Below are 22689 nucleotides of genomic sequence, written 5' to 3' on the forward strand. Positions count from 1 at the left end.
TGCTAGGCAACTTTCTTTAGTGAACTCATCCTCACACCTTAACCTCTCTTCTGTGCCATGCAAACGGTGTGTCAACTAATGTGGCGCACTTAGCTAAGGCACCGGTCCCGAGCCCCAGAGGTCGTGGGATCGAATCCGGGGTGGGTAACGTCGATCCGATGGAAGTTCCGTTTTGGCCGTTTTGCTTCGTCCCGCTCGTTGCTCTGGCTACAGCCCTTCAGGGCTTGGCCCCGGTATCGCTGCTTGCAGCTATATTTATATTTGTTATACTTGTATTTTTTTATTTTTTATTTTTTGCCTTGAAAATAGCCTAAGATTAAAAAAAATATACTACTACTACTACTAGTATTACTACTACTACTTGAACCATATATACATGTAGGCTGTATTTCATGTTATATATTTTTTATTTAACTATAATCTGTGCCTCAGTCTGTTTTATTCTGGATGTCCAAATCTGAATGCATTGTCCCCTGGGGATCAAGATTGTGGGTTTAATTCCGATGTTTAGTGTGTTTTAATTTCAGCCTCACTACTAAATCCCCTTTTTTCAGTGTTTCTAATTCTATTTCTGAAATCAGAATTCATAACATACATCGTGATCACGCATGCAGCAGAGACTTCATTAGTTGTTGTGTGTTCTGCAGGAAGTGGTCCTAACTCCAGCAAGGCTCCCGTGCCGTTGTTCAAGCGGGTGGTGATCGTCCTGATCGACGCTCTCAGAGAGGACTTTGTGTTCGGCTCTGATGGCCGGAGGTTCATGCCCTACACCAGACATGTGGTGGAGAGAGGCTCTTCTCACAGCTTCATCGCCAAAGCCAGACCGCCCACCGTCACCATGCCCAGAATTAAGGTGAATTACTCCCAAATCAAATCCTTTCTTAACCTAGTTTGTTTTTGCCTGTGGTTCCCCCTTCACTATGAATCTATAGGATGCTTTTTGCCTATTTTCTGTCAGTATGCTATTATATTACTAATTCTAATTATTCTAATTAAGTTAAATATTTAATGATAAGTATAACAATAATAATACTTATTATAATACTATATTATAATGTTTAATTTGATATTTGTTTTTGCTAAATATATTGTTAGGTAAAAAAAAATGTTAGCCTGAATGCACTGTAGGTCGCTTTGGATAAAAGCATCTGCTGAATGCATACATTTAATTTAAATGTAAATTTAATTATTACAATTATTATTAAGTCAAAATATTTTCTAATATTTAATTTTATATGTATTTTTATGCTGCAAAATAATTACATGTATGTTTAACAATTGATATAAAAAATAACGGCGTTATTAAAAAAAAAATGTTGCATACAAAATGTTTTCAAATTAATTATTAAAAAAATATATATTATTTTCTAAAGTTTTAATTGATATAGATTTTTATGCTGCAAAATAATTCAGTGTATTTTAAACAATTTATGTTAAAATAATGGCGTTATTTTAAATAGAGCAAAAACCAAATGTTCTATACAAAATGTGGGACACTGCTAAATATGTACAAATATTTAATAATATGCATATATGATAATATAAATTTAAATAACTGATTCTAATGATTTCTGATAAATATTTAACCACAATAATAATCATAATAATAATAAATATTTAATAATAATAATAACAGTTATTCATTTTTTTTAATTAAATATTTAATTTAATATTAGATTTTATGCTATAGATTATTGGAATGTATCTTAAATTAATATGAAATGACGTGAAAAAAATGAACCAAAATTAGTGTTGCATGCAAAAAAACGGGACACTGCTGCTGCATGTAGCTAATTCTTTATTTCATTAAATATGTTACGTTATTAAGCTTTGTGACTTTTTGAAAGAATTTGTGCAGGAAGAAAACACTGATGTTTGTTATTGACTGCCATCTCTCAGTGAACCGTAAGTATTTGGATGAGGATGCTATGAACGGAAATGACTCGACCGTTTGTTGATGGCTTCTATAGTGTTTATGAATTCATGATGTAGGTCGAGCCATATGTCAATCAGAACCATTGATTCATGTGTGAGATGTTAGAGGTTCTCAGTGATATTTGTACAAGCACATCATGACAAAAAGGCAGAATCCATAGTTCTGCATCTGCTAAGAGAAAATAAATCCTGTAAACAAGTTTCAGGCCTTCCTGCTCAAGTTTTCTCATATGACCTGCATTAAATGAGTTGTGTCCTGACTCAAATCTCCAGCAGATGGCAGTCCTGCTCTGTCAGACTCTCTTCTGTCCAATCACTGCAGGCCTCTCAGCTGTAAACCGGTGTGACATGGCCAACTAACCCAAATTACAGTCGTCTGGACATCAATCAGGCATCTATTTCTGCTGGTTAACGGGTTTGACCGCTGCTGGAAGGCCTAGAAGAAAGAGTGAGGAATGATGGTGATTTAATGCTGCTCAAGACATCATGTTTATAGTGTGAATAAGAGACAGTGCTAAGATATTTAGAAATATTTCTGTCTGAATTCTGCTGGCAGTGCTGCTCTGCCTTCTCTTCTCATCTCTTTCTCTAAAGTGGACTACAGAGGCTTGTTACTCTCTCTCTACCATCCCACCTCTCCACCTCCATTTCTTCAGGTTTTCAATACTGAGGCGGAACAACCCTCTCTGAAATAAGGGCTTTCATGACCCTGTATCACATTACACATGCAGCTGTTTGTTTCTTATGGCTCTCTTGTGTAATAACTCACTGCAGAAGAGCAGGACACACTTTCCATGAATAGGGTACTTTTCAGCAATACTGGAGTTAAAGCAATCACTTAAACATCAAGAAAGACAGAATGAGTCACAGGTATTTTAGTATACTATTATATTATTTTATTATTATATCGTTTTTTTTTATTTTAAGTTGATTTGAATTTTATTTAAAAATAATTGTATGTGTTTATGTCATTATTACATCTTAAATGATTCTATTTAGCTTTTATTTAAAAAAAAAAAAAAAGTAAATTTAGTACTCCTACGTTAACTAATTCATTAGTTAGTTGTCATTACTAATGTTTTTAGTTTTAAATTTTATTAATTTTATGCTTCGTTTTGATGAACAAAAATGTTTTTAATGGTTTCAACACTACAATTTGAAAATGTAAAGATTATTTACTTAATATTATTATATTACTTATTGGGTGTCTCAATTTTATGGAATATTCCAGAGCGGTAACTGTTGAATGCAAATGTTGGAAACTGTTAAATATGTCTAATTCTGATTGGCTTAATAATAACAATAAAATATTTTATAAGGTAGAACAATACATTTAGTGTTAGGCAATATTTATAGTTTGTGAAACATGAAATTATGAAATTGTCAAAATAATAACTAATTGTTGAGTATAATTGTTGGAAGCCTGATCAATTTGATATGTATAGTTGTCTTGTGCTCTTTTGTGTTTTTTTTTTACAATACACAATTTCAACAGTAATTCAGAAATGCAATTTGTTATAAACAATGCTCAAACTGAGATTTTTGTTTCAGTGGCTTAGCTTTTATGTGTGTGTGTGTGCGTGTGTAAGCCAGTCAAGTTGTATATTCATATAATTCTATATTAATGTAATGTTAGATAACAGTTAATGTAACATATCCACTAAATTTCTCTCTAAAGAATTTTAAGAACGTCGTGGGACTTCGTTTTTTACCCTATTTGTGGAAAGTGCCAGGGAGGGACTTTATTTAGAAAGCATGTGTGGTCTCCAGAAAGCCTGATGTTTTCAGCAACACCTTCATCCTTCAAGGAGTCATTTAGTTGCCTCTCTGTGTTGGCTGACCTCTTCACAGAGCACAATTCACTCGGGACTCAAGGTGTTGTCTCGCTAACAAGCCTTTTTCAGTCCCGGTTGCAGCTTGTTGCTCAGAACAGTCTTGCTCTGCTTTTGTTGTTTTCTTTGTTTTAGACTGGTTTATTGGAACAGGGGATGTGTGTAGTCAGAGATCAGTCCGTTTTTTTTGTCTATTCTTGTACTTCTGATCCCTTTTACCTGGATTACCGTTTTTGCTTCTGTTTAGTCATCATGATGTTACCGTGTCAGTACTGTGATATTGTAAGGTGTAAAGGGGAAAATACAAAGACATCACAGCCTGTGATGAAAGTGCCATGACCCTGTTATATTCAGGGTTGTTATCATGAACAACAATTAAAAGCACTAAAAATATTGTCATTAATAAATCTGAAAAAATAAATCTGAACGGAAATAAAAATTTATTTTAATAGAAACATTATATATATATATATATATATATATATATATATAAATTTGTAAAACTATATAGACATAAAAGCTAATTATTTGTAATAAAAATAATAAACACAACAAAATGTAAAAACAAATTCACATTATTAATAAAAATTACTGTATAACAGTATTATGTTAATGATATTAAAATAACACTGTATAAGGTGCAAATGTGTTTTGCCACATTGACAGATTTTGTACTTCACATTTGTACTTTTGTTTTCTGAGTGTTCAGTAGACATCTTTTAAATGAATTTCAACCAGACAGTATGTTTGTTTCTGTTATCAAAGTCATGTTTTTCTGCCCTGAATCAAACAAATATGATTGCATTGAAGCTCTGTTAAAATGCTCAATAGGATCAAAGCTGTATGCTTTGTGGAGTGTGTGTGTGAGAGAGAGAGAGAGAGAGAGAGAGAGAGAGAGAGAGAGGGAGAGAGCATGGCCCAGCATCATCTTTGCCTCTGTAAGAACATGAGCCAGACCGCTGGTTGCCGTAGAGACGCTCTTGCCATTGATTTTCAGTCATTGTCGCTGCTTCTGATGTCATAACAGAGGGTGTGACATCCTGGTGAATGGAGCTGTCAATCAAACGTCTGGGTCACAGTGAGCAGTTCTGTCATCTCTTCTGCGATGAGTTTCAATGATTTTATACTGAAATCAAATGTGACATAGGGCCAAAATGTACTTAGAAGATATTTAATGAGGACACAAGACCATTTTGTCCCAGAATTCTCCCTGAATTCCTCTTCGTCTTTGAAATATAGATGCTTCATGTTAAAATCTGTTGTATTGACAGAGCTTGGTTCATTTTAAGCATGTTAAGGAAATGTAGCTGTGAAAAATGAGGCTGTGTTGCTGCTGTGCTGATTTTAGGCAGTTTCATGTAAATACGCAGATTTTTTTGCTGAGATATTGCCTCACTTTTTCTTTGATGTCTTCACCAGCTGTTGCGTTGAAGTGTTTCTGGAAAGTAGTGTAATGTTGAATACCCATAATTCCATATGGAGCTTTTGTGTCTTACCAGTTCAAGTAGCAAATGAGCCAATTTACCGAAAGACAGACCTGTTTTTCTTTTAGTTTTCTCTCAATTTTATTTTTTACATTTTTATTTAATTTTTATTTTTAGTAATTTTATTATGTGTTTTTGTTGTTTTTATTTATATATATTTTTATTTAGCTTTTTATTAGTATTTTGATTGCTTAAAACTTAGTTTAATTAAGTTCAACATTCCCAATTTTCACTTAAGGTTAACCCTTTCGAGTCGATTAACGCATATATGCGTTTTGAGTCATTTTCTCCTGATAACCCCGAAAAGAACTTAAATTACACTCTCAGTTTTAATCGTACAGATTAGAGCAATACATCAATCGAATCCGTAAAGGGTCTAGTTTTTTTTGGATACAGACATAATAACAAAACACCTTTGTGCACTTATAAAATAAAGATAACAAACAAGGTGCGCTGTCTACAGTCTTTGTCTCCGCTGATCGTCATGTACAAACATTTCATTAAAATGAACTGTAACTCCGTGAATACTCAAAGAAGAGACATGAGAGAGATATCTATAGAAAGCCTGGAATGTCTACTTTTAAACTAAACAAGTGCTGCCGAAAACAAATATTCTGAGATGAAGTAATCCATATGAAAACAACGCGATGTCTATTTTTCATATCTATGCTCATTATATCTAATGTGACCACGCCCCCGCGCTTAACGCGCTATTCAGATTCAAACTGAAGCGCGCGGCTTGAATACGCCCACACAGAAGAAAAGGCAGCGAGACTGTTCTTCAAGTTTTTATTTTATTTTACTGTTTGCTTCGCGATGAGAGGACTAAGACATAATTCACCCCAAAAAGATGTGATGTGGTTGAGGATTTGAGAAATGGATTTCCTCAGAAAAAAGAATGAAACACTTTATTCAGCAGAGATCATAAACATGAGTAAGTCTCTTTTTATTTATTTGTACTAGTTTTCACATAAAGTGTAAACATTTTACTAGTTAGACTTTTTACAAATACTTTTTCCAAACTATAATTCCTGACTAAATGTATAATCAAGTGAAACATTATGAAGTTTCAATAACAATATACAATACTATACCATTCAAAAGCTTGATGTAAATAATATAAATGTGACAAATAGAGATAACTCTAGCAAATGTAAAAACAATGCAGTTCTTTCGATTTATTCCCCCTAAAAAAACCTGAAAAATATTATCAGCTCTTTTCAACATTAATAATAATAATAATAATGATGATGATAATAAATGGGGTTTATTTGGTAGAAAATAAGATTGTTAAAAGGATTTCTGAAGGATTGTGTGACTGAAGGATGCCAAAAAATTTGTTTGAAAGTCAGCTTTGATTGTTCCTAATAAACTGTTTAACTGCTCCCCCAAGTGGATATTAAATTATGTTGTGGGATAATTAAATATATTCTTAATGAACTACAAACATAAAATTATATACTTTTATTTTGTTCTCACATTCTTTCTTGTAAGTCCTCCCTCACAGTGGCACAGTTGAATGAGAGGCTCATTATGCAGCTCATTATGCAGGCCTTTGTCTTCTCAGGTGTAAATCACAATGATATTCATGATAGTTGACGCCTACTCGCATATGACTTTTACCAACAAAAAGTGTTTTAGAAAATTTAAATCAATATATTGTTTTCTGTGAATGAGTAAACAAGATGATTTTCACATCATTCAGAAAGAAAAATTCTAGGCTACAAGCTCCAGTTCTCAACTTTTCCGGCAACCAATTTTATGTATGTGTTTTATTGCCTTATTCAAGTGATTTAACATTTTTTGTTTTTCACTAACCATGCATAACATTTTTTTTCTCAAAAATACAATCATGTACATGCATGCATTTCACATATTATTATAGCCCAGTTTGTGCTGATTACAGTAATATTAGACTTTACCCATTTAGATATTTATAAGAAACTGAAAAAAGCACAAATGTCAGGGCATGACAAAACTTCTCAAGGCCCCAAAAATACCCTTAGACTCCAGAGGGTTAAGTTTTTTTTAAAGGTTATTTTTTTAATGTAGTTGACTGTTGACAAGTCTATGAACAAATTAACAACTCATTTTAAAAACTGGAAAAAAGACCTTAGTGTAGACGACAATGGAAAAAAAGGAAAGAAGGAACAGACAACACTTTAAAAACTGAACTAAATGAGGGAAATTAACGGGACACACCTGAGCTAATTAAATGATGAATCAAAACGAGAGAGAGAAACTGGGTCACGAGAAGCACATGAGGTAAAAAAAAACACACAACAAAACAGGAACCACCAGTCTGGCATTACCTCCTGGGTGGTTCCAGGAACCATGGTGGAGCAGGCACCTCAGGGGGCCATGGCTGGGCGGTTTCTGTGGCCTTTGGCTTCAGCACTTGGACCGGCCACTACAGCTGGAGATCTGCCCTGTGCCCTGGCTGGCACGGGCACTGGGCTGGGCTCAGGAATTCACTCCGGGCTGCATTTAGAAACAGAAGACCTCCCTGTGCTGCCCTCGGGAGCAGTAGCAGACTCTGGTCTACACTCGGCAACAGAAGCCTACTTTGGGCTAAACTCAGAAACAGGAGCCCTCTCTGGGTTAAACTCAACAACAGGAGCCCTCTCTGGGCTAAACTCAGAAAGAGGAGCCCTCTCTGGGTTAAACTCAGGAACAGGAGCCCTATCTGGGTTAAACTCAAGAACAGGAGCCCTCTCTGGGCTAAACTCAGAAACAGGAGCCCTCTCTGGGCTAAACTCAGGAACAGGAGCCCTCTCTGGTTTAAACTCAGAAACAGGAGCCCTCTCTGGGTTAAACTCAAGAACAGGAGCCCTCTCTGGGCTAAACTCAGAAACAGGAGATTTCTCTGGGCTAAACTCAGGAACAGGAGCCCTCTCTGGGCAAAACTCAGGAACGGGAGAACTCTCTGGGCTAGACTCGGGATCTGAGACCCTCCCTGGGCCGGATGTGAGAAGAACAGCCCTCTCTGGGCTAGACATGGGAACAGGAGCCATCTCTGGGCTTGAATTTCATAGCAGGAGAACTCTCTGGGCTAGACTCGGGATCTGAGGCTGGATGCGGAAGCAGCAACCCTCTCTGGGCTTGACGTGGGAACAGGAGACTCTCCTGTTCTTGACTTGGGATCTGAGGCCCTCCTTAGTCCAGACTCGAGAACAACAGCCCTCTCTGGGCTGGACTTAGGAACTGAAGCCCTCTCTGGGCTGGACTTAGGAACAGAAGCCCTCTCTAGTCTGGACTTTGGGCTGGACTTAGGAACAGAAGCTCTCTCTTGGCTGGACTTAGGAACAGAAGCCCTCTCTAGTCTGGACTTTGGGCTGGACTTAGGAACAGAAGCCCTCTCTGGGCTGGACTTTGAGCTGGACTTAGGAACAGAAGCCCTCACTGGGCTGGACTTAGGAACAGAAGCCCTCTCTGGGCTGGACTTAGGAACAGAAGCCCTCTCTGGGCTGGACTTTGGGCTGGACTTAGGAACAGAAGCCCTCTCTGGGCTGGACTTAGGAACTGAAGCCCTCTCTGGGCTGGACTTAGGAACAGAAGCCCTCTCTAGTCTGGACTTTGGGCTGGACTTAGGAACAGAAGCCCTCTCTTGGCTGGACTTAGGAACAGAAACCCTCTTTAGTCTGGACTTTGGGCTGGACTTAGGAACAGAAGCCCTCTCTGGGCTGGACTTTGAGCTGGACTTAGGAACAGAAGCCCTCACTGGGCTGGACTTAGGAACAGAAGCCCTCTCTGGGCTGGACTTTGGGCTGGACTTAGGAACAGAAGCCCTCTCTGGGCTGGACTTTGGGCTGGACTTAGGAACAGAAGCCCTCTCTGGGCTGGACTTTAGGAACAGAAGCCCTCTCTGGGCTGGACTTAGGAACAGAAGCCCTCTCTGGGCTGGACTTTTGGCTGGACTTAGGAACAGAAGCCCTCTCTGGGCTGGACTTTGGGCTGGACTTAGGAACAGAAGCCCTCTCTGGGCTGGACTTAGGAACAGAAGCCCTCTCTGGGCTGGACTTTGTGCTGGACTTAGGAACAGAAGCCCTCTCTGGGCTGGACTTAGGAACAGAAGCCCCCTCTGGGCTTTGGAGTGGAGCGGTCAGTGGGCTTGAGAGTGGAGCGACCGCTGTATCTAGGCTGAGGACAGAATGCGAACTCGGGGAAGCGTGGGTGAAACGGAGGGAGTGCAGGCTCTTTGGAATGGTATGTGGAGGCTGCTGGTAGATGACATAATTAATAAAATCGGCTATGGTTTTATAACAATCATCATGAGACAGTAATCGAAACAAATAATCATCATTGAGTCCCTTTTGAAAGCAGGCATTAACCATGTGCTCACTCCAACTCACCAGATTTACAAACCTCAGGAACTCCTGAATGAAAATACAACATTCCACTGTGAAAATGAAAACTAACTGCGTAGCCTCTAACACTGGCCATCCAAAATTGACTAAATTCCATGACATTCCGCAATATACTGTAAATTTAATTTTCAATTCTGCGATCCTGTCTGTGTTTGCTGCATTGTGTAAACCATATGCCTTACACCAGACCAGCAACCTTTATAAAACATTACAAAACCCTTCTGGAATCTTGAGTTTGTTCCTGTTTGTCGTTTTCTTAAAGATGTAGGTTTTCTTCTCATACTCAGGCACCTTTAGGTCCTGTTTTTGCAGTTTGACTGAAGATTTTGAAAGGTTTTGTTTCTGTAAATAGAGAAACTTTTCTTATTTTCCTTCACAGATAAACTTTCGGCTTGCAGGGTTTTAATGCTGCAAAGAAAAATGCTTCCTCTGTCCTACTTTTCATGTCTCCAATCATACGGATTGACACATTAAAAGGTGGGATGTATTTCCAAACTGCAAATCGGCCTGTCTGGAAGCGGAATTTGCCAATCACCGTCACAGAGAGAGTGTTAAATGAAAGAAACCAAGTCTGAAAGTTAGAAAAGAAAAATGCAGAAGAGAAATCTTGTGTCTGTTGTCATGTGAAGCACGGATGGCCTCAGGGTGTTCAGCGAGTGTTTTTAAGCTGCTCTCTTACAGTTGTCGGAAGATGCTGAGATAACGCACCCAGGGCGTGTTGTTAACGTCAGATTTAATCAGTTCTGCTGACTACTTCCTGTTGCCCATGGTGTTAAAGTGATGTACTGTTATTTTTTGTGCTGATTTGTCTTTAAGAACCATTTGTAGCTTTTCTGTTGATTTGAACTATTTTTATCTTTGTGCATCCAAATAAGAAAAGAAAGAAAGAGTCTCATATGTTTTTCTTTGGTGTTTTCTTTGCATGCACATGTCAAAAATGCAAATGTTTGAACCTGGTGGGCTGAGTCTGCAGTCTGAATGAATGCAGGACCTTGTTGTTTGAGATCAGTGTGTAATATATTTGACAAAATATGTGAGAAAGTTTATTATTGGCATTTAAGCTTCAGTGTTTCTCTTCTGATAATATGACTGATAATATTCTGCATTTATATTATGTTGTTATGAGTTTAGTGAATGTCTCAGGCATTCAAATCAGTCTGCGTCATCAAAACATCAGATTACAGATGTGTTTGATTGTTTGCTGAACTCTGGGATATGAAAGGTGGAGAGAACATTCGATTTAGATTAGCGTTTTACATTTTTATAAATGTAATATAAATGGTATATGATTGTTGTGGTATTCTGGGTGGTTGCTAGAAGTTTTTGTGATAGTATAAACTTGTGTATAAGTTTGACAACCTCTTTAGGCACACAGTTCAGCTGAGTTTATTAGTTGAATCGCTTAGTATGTTTAAAGGCTCACAAATGAATATCGAGTTTCAAAAAGCGCCCAGCAGTTTCCTGTTTTGTGAGTCTCTATTTAGCAGATGTGCTGCTGCTGCTGATGTAACTGTATGGAGAAACTTAAGGGCTTTTTTTCTGGCAGAAATGCTCTTTCCGTTCAGTAGAGCCACTGGCATCCTCTCTGGCTGTGAATGCTTCTAGGAGCAGCAGTTAGCAAGCATACAAATTTAAGCCTTTCCTTGTGCCAGAAGCTGTAATGCAGCATAAAACTACTGCAGAGGGGAGCCAGAATCCTCTAATTGCTCATGTTTCACTACAAATGTGACAAGAGTAAAGCAATTAGCCTGTGATTTCTGAAAAGCTTGGAGTCTGGTAAGTGAAGGAGGTTCTGTGAGATCTGCTGATGGAGCAACGAGAGGAAGGACCGAACAGCTGCGAGAATCCATGTGTTGAATTAATATTGAGCCATATTCTATTTATATTTATATATTAATATAATCATTAAGGTGGGTATGCAATGTTTCAGATGTAAAAATCTCAGTTATTTTATTGAGGTAATATTTTTCTAGTTTCAAGGTTAAGACTGATGTTTTAACAGTGTCTTTGAATCGCACTATAGTGTGACTTTGAATTCAAATGTTTGAACCTGAGTTTGATTCATGGAAATTTAAAGCAAGTGGCTTTGAAACAATCTATATAAAAATAAAGGTGACTGGCATTTAATGCATTTTTTGCCGCATCATTCAAAAAACATTCATAGCATTTTTTATACTGTTCACTGCTGCAGTGACTGTAAGATTATCATTTTGACTGAAATTAAATTCAGGACCTATTAAATTAAAAGTAAATACATTTATGATGTTACAAAAGATTGCTATTTCAAATAAAATCAGTTTTTTTGAAAGTTTTATTTGTTAAAAAATCCTGAAAAAAACTATCGCATGGTTTCCACAAAAATATTTTTCAGCATTAATAATAATAAATGTTTCTTGAGCAGCAAATCAGCGTATTAGAATGATTTCTGAAGGATCATGTGACACTGGTGTCTGAATGCTGAAAATTCAGCTTTGATCACAGAAATAAATAGCTTTTTAAAATTATATTCAAAAATAGAAAAAGGTCACTTTAAATTGTAATAATATTTCAGATAATTACACATTTTTACTGTATTTTTAATGAAATAAATTGAGCCTTGACGAGACTTCTTTCAAAACCTTGTCGATATAATACTGTACATTTAAAAAAGCAATATGATACAGACAGGCGGCGTGATGGAAACACGTAAAACACCTGTTTTAGCAATTGGCTAATAAGACCGAGATCTAGTGATGTTTCTGATGACACCTGCGTTTTTTTTCCTCTCATCTCTGCTCTGTGTTAATTGTCTGGGGGAACCACGTTTCGCTAGATGACAGTAATTGTGTTGTGTATACTAACAGACACGCAATCAATACCCTCATTATAATCTACACCACAAATAGGAGGGGTGGTCTCGTAGTGTGTGTGTGTGTGTGTGTTGTTTTCATCATTAGATGATGCCGTTCCTGAGAGATGAGGATCTGGGTGAGGGAATTATGTTTGGGTTTTCCATGAGGATAAGGAAAAGGTTTTGTGTTGTTTTTCTCTGCGTGAGACTACAAAGAGTTTGTAAGTTCGTGGTTCTGTTCCCGGAATAGCTAATGATTTATCTGGCCTATTTTAGAATCTCTGGTCATTTACATTCAGATTCACACTTTTTTTTTATAACCAGACTGTGTAAATATGAGAGTTTATGAGCCGAGAAATCTTTTAGGCACACCAAAAACAACAGGCCCTTTCTTGTCAAAAATGTCCATTTGTTTCCCCCATAAAGCTGTATTTCATGTGTACTCTGCCTTCTTTTATATCAGCTGTAAAAACTGTAGTAATATCAAATTGTATTGTTTACAAGACATAAATGGAGCAGTTGACATTTTATAGGTGCTATACTCTGCTTGTTCCTTCCCCGAATGTTTTAAAGGAATAGTTCACTAAAAAAAGAAAATTTGCTGAAGATTTACACACCCTCAGCCCATGAAAGATACAGATTTCTTAATCAGAACAGATTTGGAGGAATTTCGCATTACATCACCTGCTCACCAATGGGTCCTCTGCAGTGAATGGGTGCCGTCAGAATGAAAGTCCAACAAATCAAACATCACAATGATCCATAAGTTATCCACACCAAGCAAGAAGCAGGTCCATCAAGACAAACTGGACATAACTTTAAACTAACACTTCTGGCCAAAATACCAGTCCATAATCCATAATAACTCTTCCTCTGAAGAAAAGTCCATCTCCTGTTGTCCTCTCACATTAGAATCCACCAACATATTTATATTTCTCTACTGTTTTGGCCTGTTTTCGCTCTCCTGATTTTGATGAGATGACACTGGAGAAAGCATTATCATGTATAGAAGACTCATTTTTGGGTGAACCTTCCTTTTTAGGCCTTGTTGGGCAGTAAAGAGATTTTATGGTTTCTTAAACAGTAATATTTGTGTTCTCTCATTTGTCCGTCTTCAGGCTCTGACCACCGGCAGCATCCCGGGCTTCATAGACGTGGTGATGAACCTGAACTCTCCAGCTCTGCTGGAGGACAATCTCATCTGGCAGGCCAAGAGCGCTGGCAAACGGATCATCTTCTACGGCGACGACACTTGGGTTCGACTCTTCCCCAAACACTTCATGGAGCATGACGGCACTACCTCATTTTTTGTGTCTGACTACACAGAGGTGAGATGATTTGAACTCAGAGTTGTCTGACTCTTACCATTGTTCTGTAAATCTTCCCAGGTGAAATCAAATAATGTCAGTAGAAACTCGTGTGAGGGCAAAAGATTTTCCACACAGATTTCGTGACAGGTTCAAGATGGTTTGAAAGTGACTTCAGTTTGAGCTGTGCTTCATGTCTCTCTACGCTTTGAAAACAGACAATGGAAATTTGGGAATACACCATTATTTGAGTTCAGAACAAGTTATATTTGTAGCTTGCTTTTTATTAATGCTCTTCCTGAAGTGAGGGGAAAGTTTTGAATTCTTAACCCAATAAATCTATTGAAACCTAAATCTATTGAATTTGTGTGGTGTTGGTTTTTTCAGCATGATAGCTGATGCATCTGACTTTTATGGCTCATATAGTAAGATGTAAGAATATAGAGTTTCTATGAGGAAAAAAAATACCTTGATTTTATTCAGAGGCCCAAACTGAGTAATATATGCAGTTCAGTGCAGATGCTGCTATTTCTAAAGCCAAAAAATTAGTTGAAATTGTCACAGCTTATAAACCAATGTGATCTTTATAAGAGTATAGCAGATTATTAACATAAAATACCTATCAATATCATTTTCACTCTGTATCTCCAATAATATTTCTTAGTGAGATTATATTTAAATGCTTAGTTTTATGATCCAAAGCTCTGAAATTTCAAACATATCATGAATGACAAATGATCAAATAAACATTCCTCAAAAAACTGAGAATAGTACAGTGTTTGATATTCACATCTAAACATGCTTTTTCACAAAAAAAAAATGATGTCTGGATATTCAAGTAAATCTGAGTCAGCGTCAGTCAAGTAAGTGTTCATTTGGAAATATTACACACAAAATAAAAGTCATTCATTACTTGATGAAAATCTGAAAAGATTTCACAAAAAGCCATGTGAACTATCACAGATGACAGAAGGCATGTAGTAGATTGTGTTCAACAGGTTTTGATCATCATTTAGAGGCCTTAGAAATTTGCATATCAAATATAAGACCCGGTTAAAGTTACACTGGTTACTTAGTTCAATAACATCACAAACAAGGACAGTTTGATTCCTCATGACCCCTTGAAGTCTTCGAGTCTTCATTTGTCTGTTTCTTCGCATGCTCTCTTGGATTTTAATACCTTTGTCTCGTTCGGTCAGGTGGACCATAACGTGACCCGTCATCTGGATGGCACTCTGAAGCGAGATGACTGGGATATTCTGATTCTGCATTATCTGGGTCTGGACCACATCGGACACATCAGCGGACCCCACAGCTCTCTGATAGGACCCAAACTGATGGAGATGGACGACATCATCAAGAAGATACATGCCTCGCTCGTATCAAAGGTGTGGTGTTGTTTTACTAAACCTTTGCTCTTGACCTCTTCAACATCTCAGACCTGTCCTGAAGAAGCACTTTATGAAGCGATTCATTACAGTGCATGTTTGAATGTTTCTCTGAGAAGCTTCAGGGCATTTTTGAAACCTATGATAATTGCCTGCCTGATCTTTATTTTAGAAAGTAGAATCATATATCAAGTTCTTCCCCTCCACAGTTTTATCTGTAGCCAGTCTTGAAGTGTTTACTCTTTTAAGTGCTATTTCCCAAGCCTGCCATCTTTATTACTATTGCTCATACTGAGGGTTATTGATTTGAACAAGCCCTTGACACTAAGTATTAAACTTCAGTGTGCAACTGAAGCGTTTTTGCTCTAGACATGAATGATCCCTTAAATCGTGTGCTTTTACTTACTAGGTGATCAGATGCAGAGTTTTCACCTGCTGCATGATTAAACAGGTGATAATATCCCAAAGACATGCATTGAATATCATAGGAGACCAAAATTTTGCAGGTTCTGGGTGCACTCTTTTTACTTGAGCCTAGCAACCACATAGCAACACCCTAGCAACTGCACAGAACAGCCTGGATTCATGACGTTTTCTGCAGGAGCAGCAACACTTTTTTTTTTTTACCCTGTCAGAGTGAGGCTCATTTTTCTCTCAGTTTTTTCCTGAAAAGTCTCCTCTCACTGTATTTTTAAGCACTAAGCAGTTCTTCTGCATTCTGACCCAAATACAGATCTATTCCCAGAGGAACGTTTGCCTGGTCTCAGCCACAGTTATTATAGTGAACGAAAACTGAAGTTCTAAAAAACATTTTTGTTCATTCACATACGTATTCACATAAAGCTGAAATACAATATAGATATTAGAAAAAATATGAACTAAACGAACATTAAAAGGCAACTAACTGAAATCTGAAGCACTTTAACTGCACTGTAAATTAATAAAAACTTAAACTGAAATAAAAAGTGTATTGAACATATATTAATAGTTAAAAAAAGAAAGCTAATAGAAAGGACAGAAGTAGGGGTGCTCCGATCACGATCGGCCGATCGTTATGCGTATCTCCTCAGTAAAGCCGGTTTTCTAATCAGCGGTTAATTCCATCAGGTGCGTGATTTCACATAGAGCAGATGTTACTACACAGAGCCGTTGTTAATAGAGAAGATGCGCAAATCCACTTCATTTTCAGCGTTTTTTGGCGCATCTTCTCCGTTAACAACGACTCTGTGTAGTAACAGCTGCTCTATGTGAAAACCCGCACCTGATAGAATTAACAGCTGATTAGAAAACCGGCTTTACTGACGAGATGCGCATTAACGATCGGCCGATCGTGATCGGAGCACCTCTAGACAGAAGCACATAACAAAAATTCTATTTAAAACTGAAATCTTCAAAATAAAAGCTAGAGCCCTACACGGGCCTCAAATCTAGGCCCAAGCCCGGCCCTGACCCGAGACGCTCAGGCCCTAGCCCGACCCGTGTCCGACAGCTCATCAGAATTATCAGCACGAGCCTGTGTTTTTATTTATTTATGTATTTATTTTATTACACAGCGGAAGCCTGCCCTATTTGCAACAATTAAAAAAGGTGTCAGTTTTGTGTTATGTTTCTTTTCATTTCTTTATCAAGTTAATTTAGAAAAATGTTTGGAGCATTTAAAAAAAAAAAAGGCGATTAACATTAAACAGCCGAGCCGACAGCGAGTAGCCCTAAAACATATTTAATCAATTAAGCCTCTCAAATTAAAGCTAATACTTTACTTGGCCCACAAAAAATCCATATATAAAACACTTCAAGCATATCACACAGACAGTTAATAAATGTTTATTTATTAAACCACAGTGAGTAAAATAAAATAAAAAAAATTGAAATACTGAGGCAGGCTCGCAACAGCGTTCGCAAACGAAATGAGAAATAGCCTACAATCTAAACAAAAATATTAATTAAAAACAAATTTGCAGGTTATCTTATCTCAAAAATGCACCACAGAACATGTCCATTCTTTTTTCAATTAGTTTCCAACAGTTAAACGAAAATAAAGTCCAGTCAAATGAAAAGTTAGAACAGTCTCTTACAGAGCATCGTGGAGAAAAAGAATAGCCTCCAGAGGAAGGTTTTAACCCTGTCCTCCTCTCTTCTATCACTCTTCCCGCTGCGCTGAAGACACGTTCGCTACTTCTGCTGACGGGACACGAAACACGAAACACAGAGTGAGCCAGTCTTGAAAGTCGCGGTAGCAGGGTCTCGTGCTGTTTACATTTACATTACTTTAGAGGCCTATAATAGCTACTACTACAATAAGTGGATATAAGTGAAGCGCTGACGGAAAAGCGCGTGTGCATGCGTGAGACTGTCATGTCAGTATGTCAGTTTAATTATAACGGGTGGAATTATCAGATTAAGAAAGACATTTCAAAACCTCATAACTTTCAATGTTTGTTTTTCTAGCGTCAACATCAACTTCTCATTTTTTAATGTAATGTCTAAAAATATAAATAGAAGGATAACCCAAAAAAGGCCCGAGGCCCGGCCGTAGGGGCATAAATAAGTCGGGGCCCGTCGGGCTTGGGCTGAATTGCAGGGCTCTAATAAAAACTATTAATAAAACTATTATAGTCTTTACAATAATACTAAAATAACAGTGGCTTCAACATCTACAGAAATGCCTCTCTCTCTGTCTTTCTTTTGCTTTTTATTTTTAAAACCACATATGTATGTGTGTGTGTATATATATATATATATATATATATATATATATATATATATATATATATATATATATATATATATATATATATATATATATATATATATATATATATTAGATTGTTTCACACTGGATTGTACTGCAGGAATGAGGCAAACAGTAGGGTGTACACATTATAAATCTTATACACTGGGGAAAATATTTATTTGATCCCCTGCTGATTTTGTTAGTTTGGGTCTGTAATTTTTAAAGTAGGTTTATTTTAACAGATAGTGCCAGATAAAGGATATATAAAGGTTATAAACTGATTTGTATGTCAGTGAGTGTAATAAGTATTTGATCCCCTACTAACCAGTAAGAATTCTGGCTCCCGCAGACTGAGGTTAGGTGAATAAGACACCTGTCCACACAATCTGTATTTTCCATTGCAATCTCTCCCTCCATCATGGGCAAGACCAAGGTTATGTCAACATATGTCAGAGACAAGATTGTAGATTTGCACAAGGCTTGAATGGGCTACAAGACCATCAGCAAGAAGCTTGGTGATAATGATACAACTGGCCTATGACCCCAAGAAGTCGTGGCCTAATGGTTAGAGAGTTGGACTCGCAATCGAAGGCTTGTGAGTTTGAGTCTCGGGCCGGCAGGAATTGTAGGTGGGGGGAGTGCATGTACAGTGCTCTATCCACCCTCAATACTGCGACTTAGGTGCCCTTGAGCAAGGCATTGAACCCCCATCTGCTCCCCGGGTGCAGCATAAATGGCTGCCCACTGCTCCGGGTGTGTGTTCACGGTGTGTGTGTTCACTGCTGTGTGTTTGCACTTTGGATGGGTTAAAAGCAGAGCACGAATTCCGAGTGTGGGTCACCATACTTGACTGTATGTTACGTCACTTTCACTTTCAACTACAATCTAGAGTCAAGCACGGAGGTGGAAACATTATGCTTTGGGGCTGTTCAGGACGGCTTCACCGCATTGAGGGGCAAATAGACGGCTGTAAAATCTTGGATAAGAACCTCCTTCCCTCAGACAGAACACTGAAGATGGGTCATGGATAAGTCTTCAGGGATTACAATGACCCGAAACATACCACCAAGCCAACAAAGGACTGGCTCAAGAAGAAGCACATTAAGATTATGGAGTGACCTCGCCACTCTCCAGACCTCAATCCTACAGAAAATCTGTGGAGGGAGCTGAAACTTCGAGTTGCTAGACGACAGCCAAGAAACCTTAAGGATTTAGAGAGGATCTGTAAAGAGGAGTGGACCAAAATCCCTCCTGAGTTGTGTGCAAACCTGGTGACCAGCTACAAAAAACGTCTTACCTCTGTGTTTGCTAACAAGGGTTTCTGCACGAAAAACTAATTTGTGTTTTGTTTGGGGATCAAATACTTGTTTCACTCACTGAAATGCAAATCAATTTCTAACCTTTATATAATGTTTTTTTTTCTGGATTTTTTGGTTGATATTCTGTCTTTATACATTAAAATAAACCTACCATTAAAATTACAGACCCTTCATTTCTTTGTAAGTGGGCAAACTTACAAAATCAGCGGGGGATCAAATAAATATATTCCCCACTGTAGTTGCCATGGAAGCATTTATACGAGAGCTTAAAAACTTTCCAGACACATTAGTTTCTCTCATTTCTGTCATTCAAAAGTTCAATAATTAGGCGTAAAGCATCATTGTGGCAACGGTGAATATAAAAATGCATAATTTTGTCCAAGACATCTTCTGCATCTCTCTTCTGGAAGTTTTCTTTCTGTCGGTGACTCCGCTCTGGGTAATTACGTAATTATGTAATTATGCATATTGCGCTATTTCGCTATGTGACATTGCCCTGACTGATTTGCTGTCTGATTCGCAGAATTAGTGTTAGTCTACTCATGAAACCCACAGCATCCGTTTGGCAGAGCTTTCTGTTGCTCTTAAAGTCGTTTTTGACTTTGCACTGCATCCAAATAATTGAAACTTTTAAATGTTTTAAATGTTATTACACTGCTCTGCTACATAATGAAATTAATTTCTTGTTTCTTACAAATTTTGTGATGCTTATTCCAAAAGTAGTGTCTGTTTGGTTTGAGCAAGCCACACATCTTGTAAAATGATGCATTTCATAGCAATTTTTCCTTTCGTTGACTTGAAAGGTGAGATCCTTTGCAGATTTTTTTATTAAATTACACATTTTGAAGAGCGTAAAATTACCACTCACATAAAATTTCCCTGCAGTTTTACGCCCAAATAAAAGCTCTATAAAAAGTCTAAAGCTCCAGCTCTATAATAAACTCAATAAAGGCTCTACTTTACAGTTCAATATTATTATCATGATGTTTCTTTATTGTTTTAGTTTCCCCTTTTTATTCTGCCTGTTTTTAATAAAATAATCCACATACAGGTTGGTCAATTTCACTGGCCATTGGCAGGTATGGCAAAATTTTAATTTTAGGCCTTTTTGTAATTTAAACTGAAAAATATGTTTGTATTTTAGAAGCACATTAAAGTTGATACATATATAATTTGAAAAATATTTTTTTTGCATAAATGAAAAATAAGTAAATTGATAAATAAATAAATATTTTTGTTACCATCTCCCAAATAATACTGAAAATGAATTTAGTCATTTCTAAAATGGGCAACCTTCTATAACCGGTGTTTAACACTGATTTGTGCATTTAATATGCAACCTGCAAATGTTTCCACAAACACAAATTTTCTTTTTCTGCATGGGAATTACAATAAAATCGAAGAACACTACTCTATCAATAACGTCTTTAACAGAAATGCACCCACTTTTTTTCATCATGGGGCCTAAACATGCCTCTTGATTGGTGACATCTGTATAACCAGCTGCGTCCTACTTTAGCACCCCGCAGGCCTGCTACCCGTTATAATATCTGCATGCGAAATCTGTTCCCTCTGCAGGTGAGAGAGTTTAACTCCCTACAGGACCAGAGGAACACCGGAGCTCCCTGCAGTATGACACATCCAACACTCATTAATCATCAGCCCTTTATGAGAGATCTTATAGGAGCCATTAATGTAGGTTATTCAGAACGTTGCCTGAAGTAACAATGAATTTTAGGACATGATAAAATGGTGCGTCAGTTAACATCTAGAGCAAGAATGCACAAGAACAATCTGAGTTTTAAAAGGGTTGCATCAAGAAGAAAATCACATAACCCTGAGATAAAAGAGCTCAATGTACTATGATAACATGGTTAAATAAAAAAACTTTTCATCAAAAAGAGTATTTTATAGATCCTTAGTAATAACGATGTCACCCTTTTTTATTATTTTACAGTTTACTGCTTGAGGTAAATAATTGTTCAGCCATAATAAATTGTAGCCTTTATATTATATATAACATATATGTAATACATATATATTACAGTACGTATATTATTTTCTCATTAATGCAGTTATCTAATCAACCAATCACATGGCAGTTGATTCAATGCATTTAGGGGTGGGTCCTGGTCAAGACAATCTCCTGAACTCCAAAAAGAAAGAAAGAAAGAAAGGTGTTTTAAGCAATTTTGAGTGTGGCATGGTTGTTGGTGCCAGATGGGCCGGTCTGAGTATTTCACAATCTTCTCAGTTACTGGGATTTTCACACACAACCATTTCTAGGGTTTACAAAGAATGGTGTGAAAAGGGAAAAACATCCAGTATGCGGCAGTGCTGTGGCCGAAAATGCCTTGTTGATGCTAGAGGTCCGAGGAGAATGGGCCGACTGATTCAAGCTGATAGAAGAGCAACTTTGACTGAAATAACCACTCGATACAACCGAGGTATGCAGCAAAGCATTTGTGAAGCCACAACACGCACAACCTTTAGGGCGGATGGGCTACAACAGCAGAAGACCCCACCGGGTACCACTCATCTCCACTACAAATAGGAAAAAGAGGCTACAATTTGCACAAGCTTACCAAAAATTGGTTGTTGCCTGGTCTGATGAGTCTCGATTTCTGTTGAGACAATCAGATGGTAGAGTCAGAATTAGTTTTAAACAGAAAGAGAACATGGATCCATCATGCCTTGTTACCACTGTGCAGGCTGCTGGTGGTGGTGTAATGGTGTGGCCTGGCATGGAGGTCATAAATTTTTGTCACTGCTGAGGCAGTATGGAAGCCCATGTTTCTTTGACAGTGACCTTCAGCTCATCTGCATTGTTTGGTCTCTTGTTTCACATCTTCCACAGATTCCTACAATACTCCATAGATTCTCTCTGGGGTTCAGGTCTGGTGAGTTTGCTGGCCAGTCAAGCACACCGACATCATGGTCATTTAACAAACTTTTGGTGCTTTTGGCAGTGTGGGCAGGGGCCAAGTCCTGCTGGGGGAAAAAATCAGCATCTTCAAAAAGCTGGTCAGCAGAAGGAAGCATGAAGTGCTTTTAGAATTTCTTAGTAAACAGGTGCAGTATTTTGGTTTTCCAAAAATACAATGGACCAACACCAGCAGATGGCATTGAACCCTAAAGCTTCTCCACCCTTCCTCCAGACTCTAGGGCCTTGGTTTCCAAATGAAATACAAAACTTGCTCTCATCTGAAAAGAGGACTTTGGATCACTGGGCAACAGTCCAGTTCTTCTTCTCCTTAGCCCAGGTAAGATGCCTCTGATGTAGTCTGTGATTCAGGAGTGGCTTAACAAGAGTAATACGACAACTCCCCTGCCCCCCTACATAAATATGCAGATTATTTTTCTGCGAGCTGTAGGTGCTATTAGAAAAAGAGAGATAGAGGTTTCTCTTGTAAAGGCTGTATACAAAGCAGTGCTGAGCTCACAAACGCTGATTTATCAGGCATTACTCGTAAGATGGAATGGAAATGACGTC

The 22689-nt window shown here is 37.7% G+C and overlaps 1 protein-coding gene across 1 annotated transcript in view; it reads left to right on the top strand.

Annotated features, from left to right (window-relative positions):
• Positions 1–649: 649 nt before the first annotated feature.
• The window catches only part of LOC113080839 (GPI ethanolamine phosphate transferase 2-like), a 134380-nt gene continuing 112340 nt past the window's right edge, over positions 650–22689 (top strand). The window contains exons 1-3 of the mRNA XM_026252895.1: positions 650–853; positions 13567–13776; positions 14955–15143. Coding sequence (XP_026108680.1) covers positions 761–853; positions 13567–13776; positions 14955–15143 — 492 coding nt within the window. The 5' untranslated portion in view covers positions 650–760. The remainder of the gene's footprint in view (positions 854–13566; positions 13777–14954; positions 15144–22689) is intronic.

This window comes from Carassius auratus, unplaced genomic scaffold, assembly GCF_003368295.1.
Source record: "Carassius auratus strain Wakin unplaced genomic scaffold, ASM336829v1 scaf_tig00032189, whole genome shotgun sequence".
Lineage (NCBI taxonomy): Eukaryota > Metazoa > Chordata > Actinopteri > Cypriniformes > Cyprinidae > Carassius > Carassius auratus.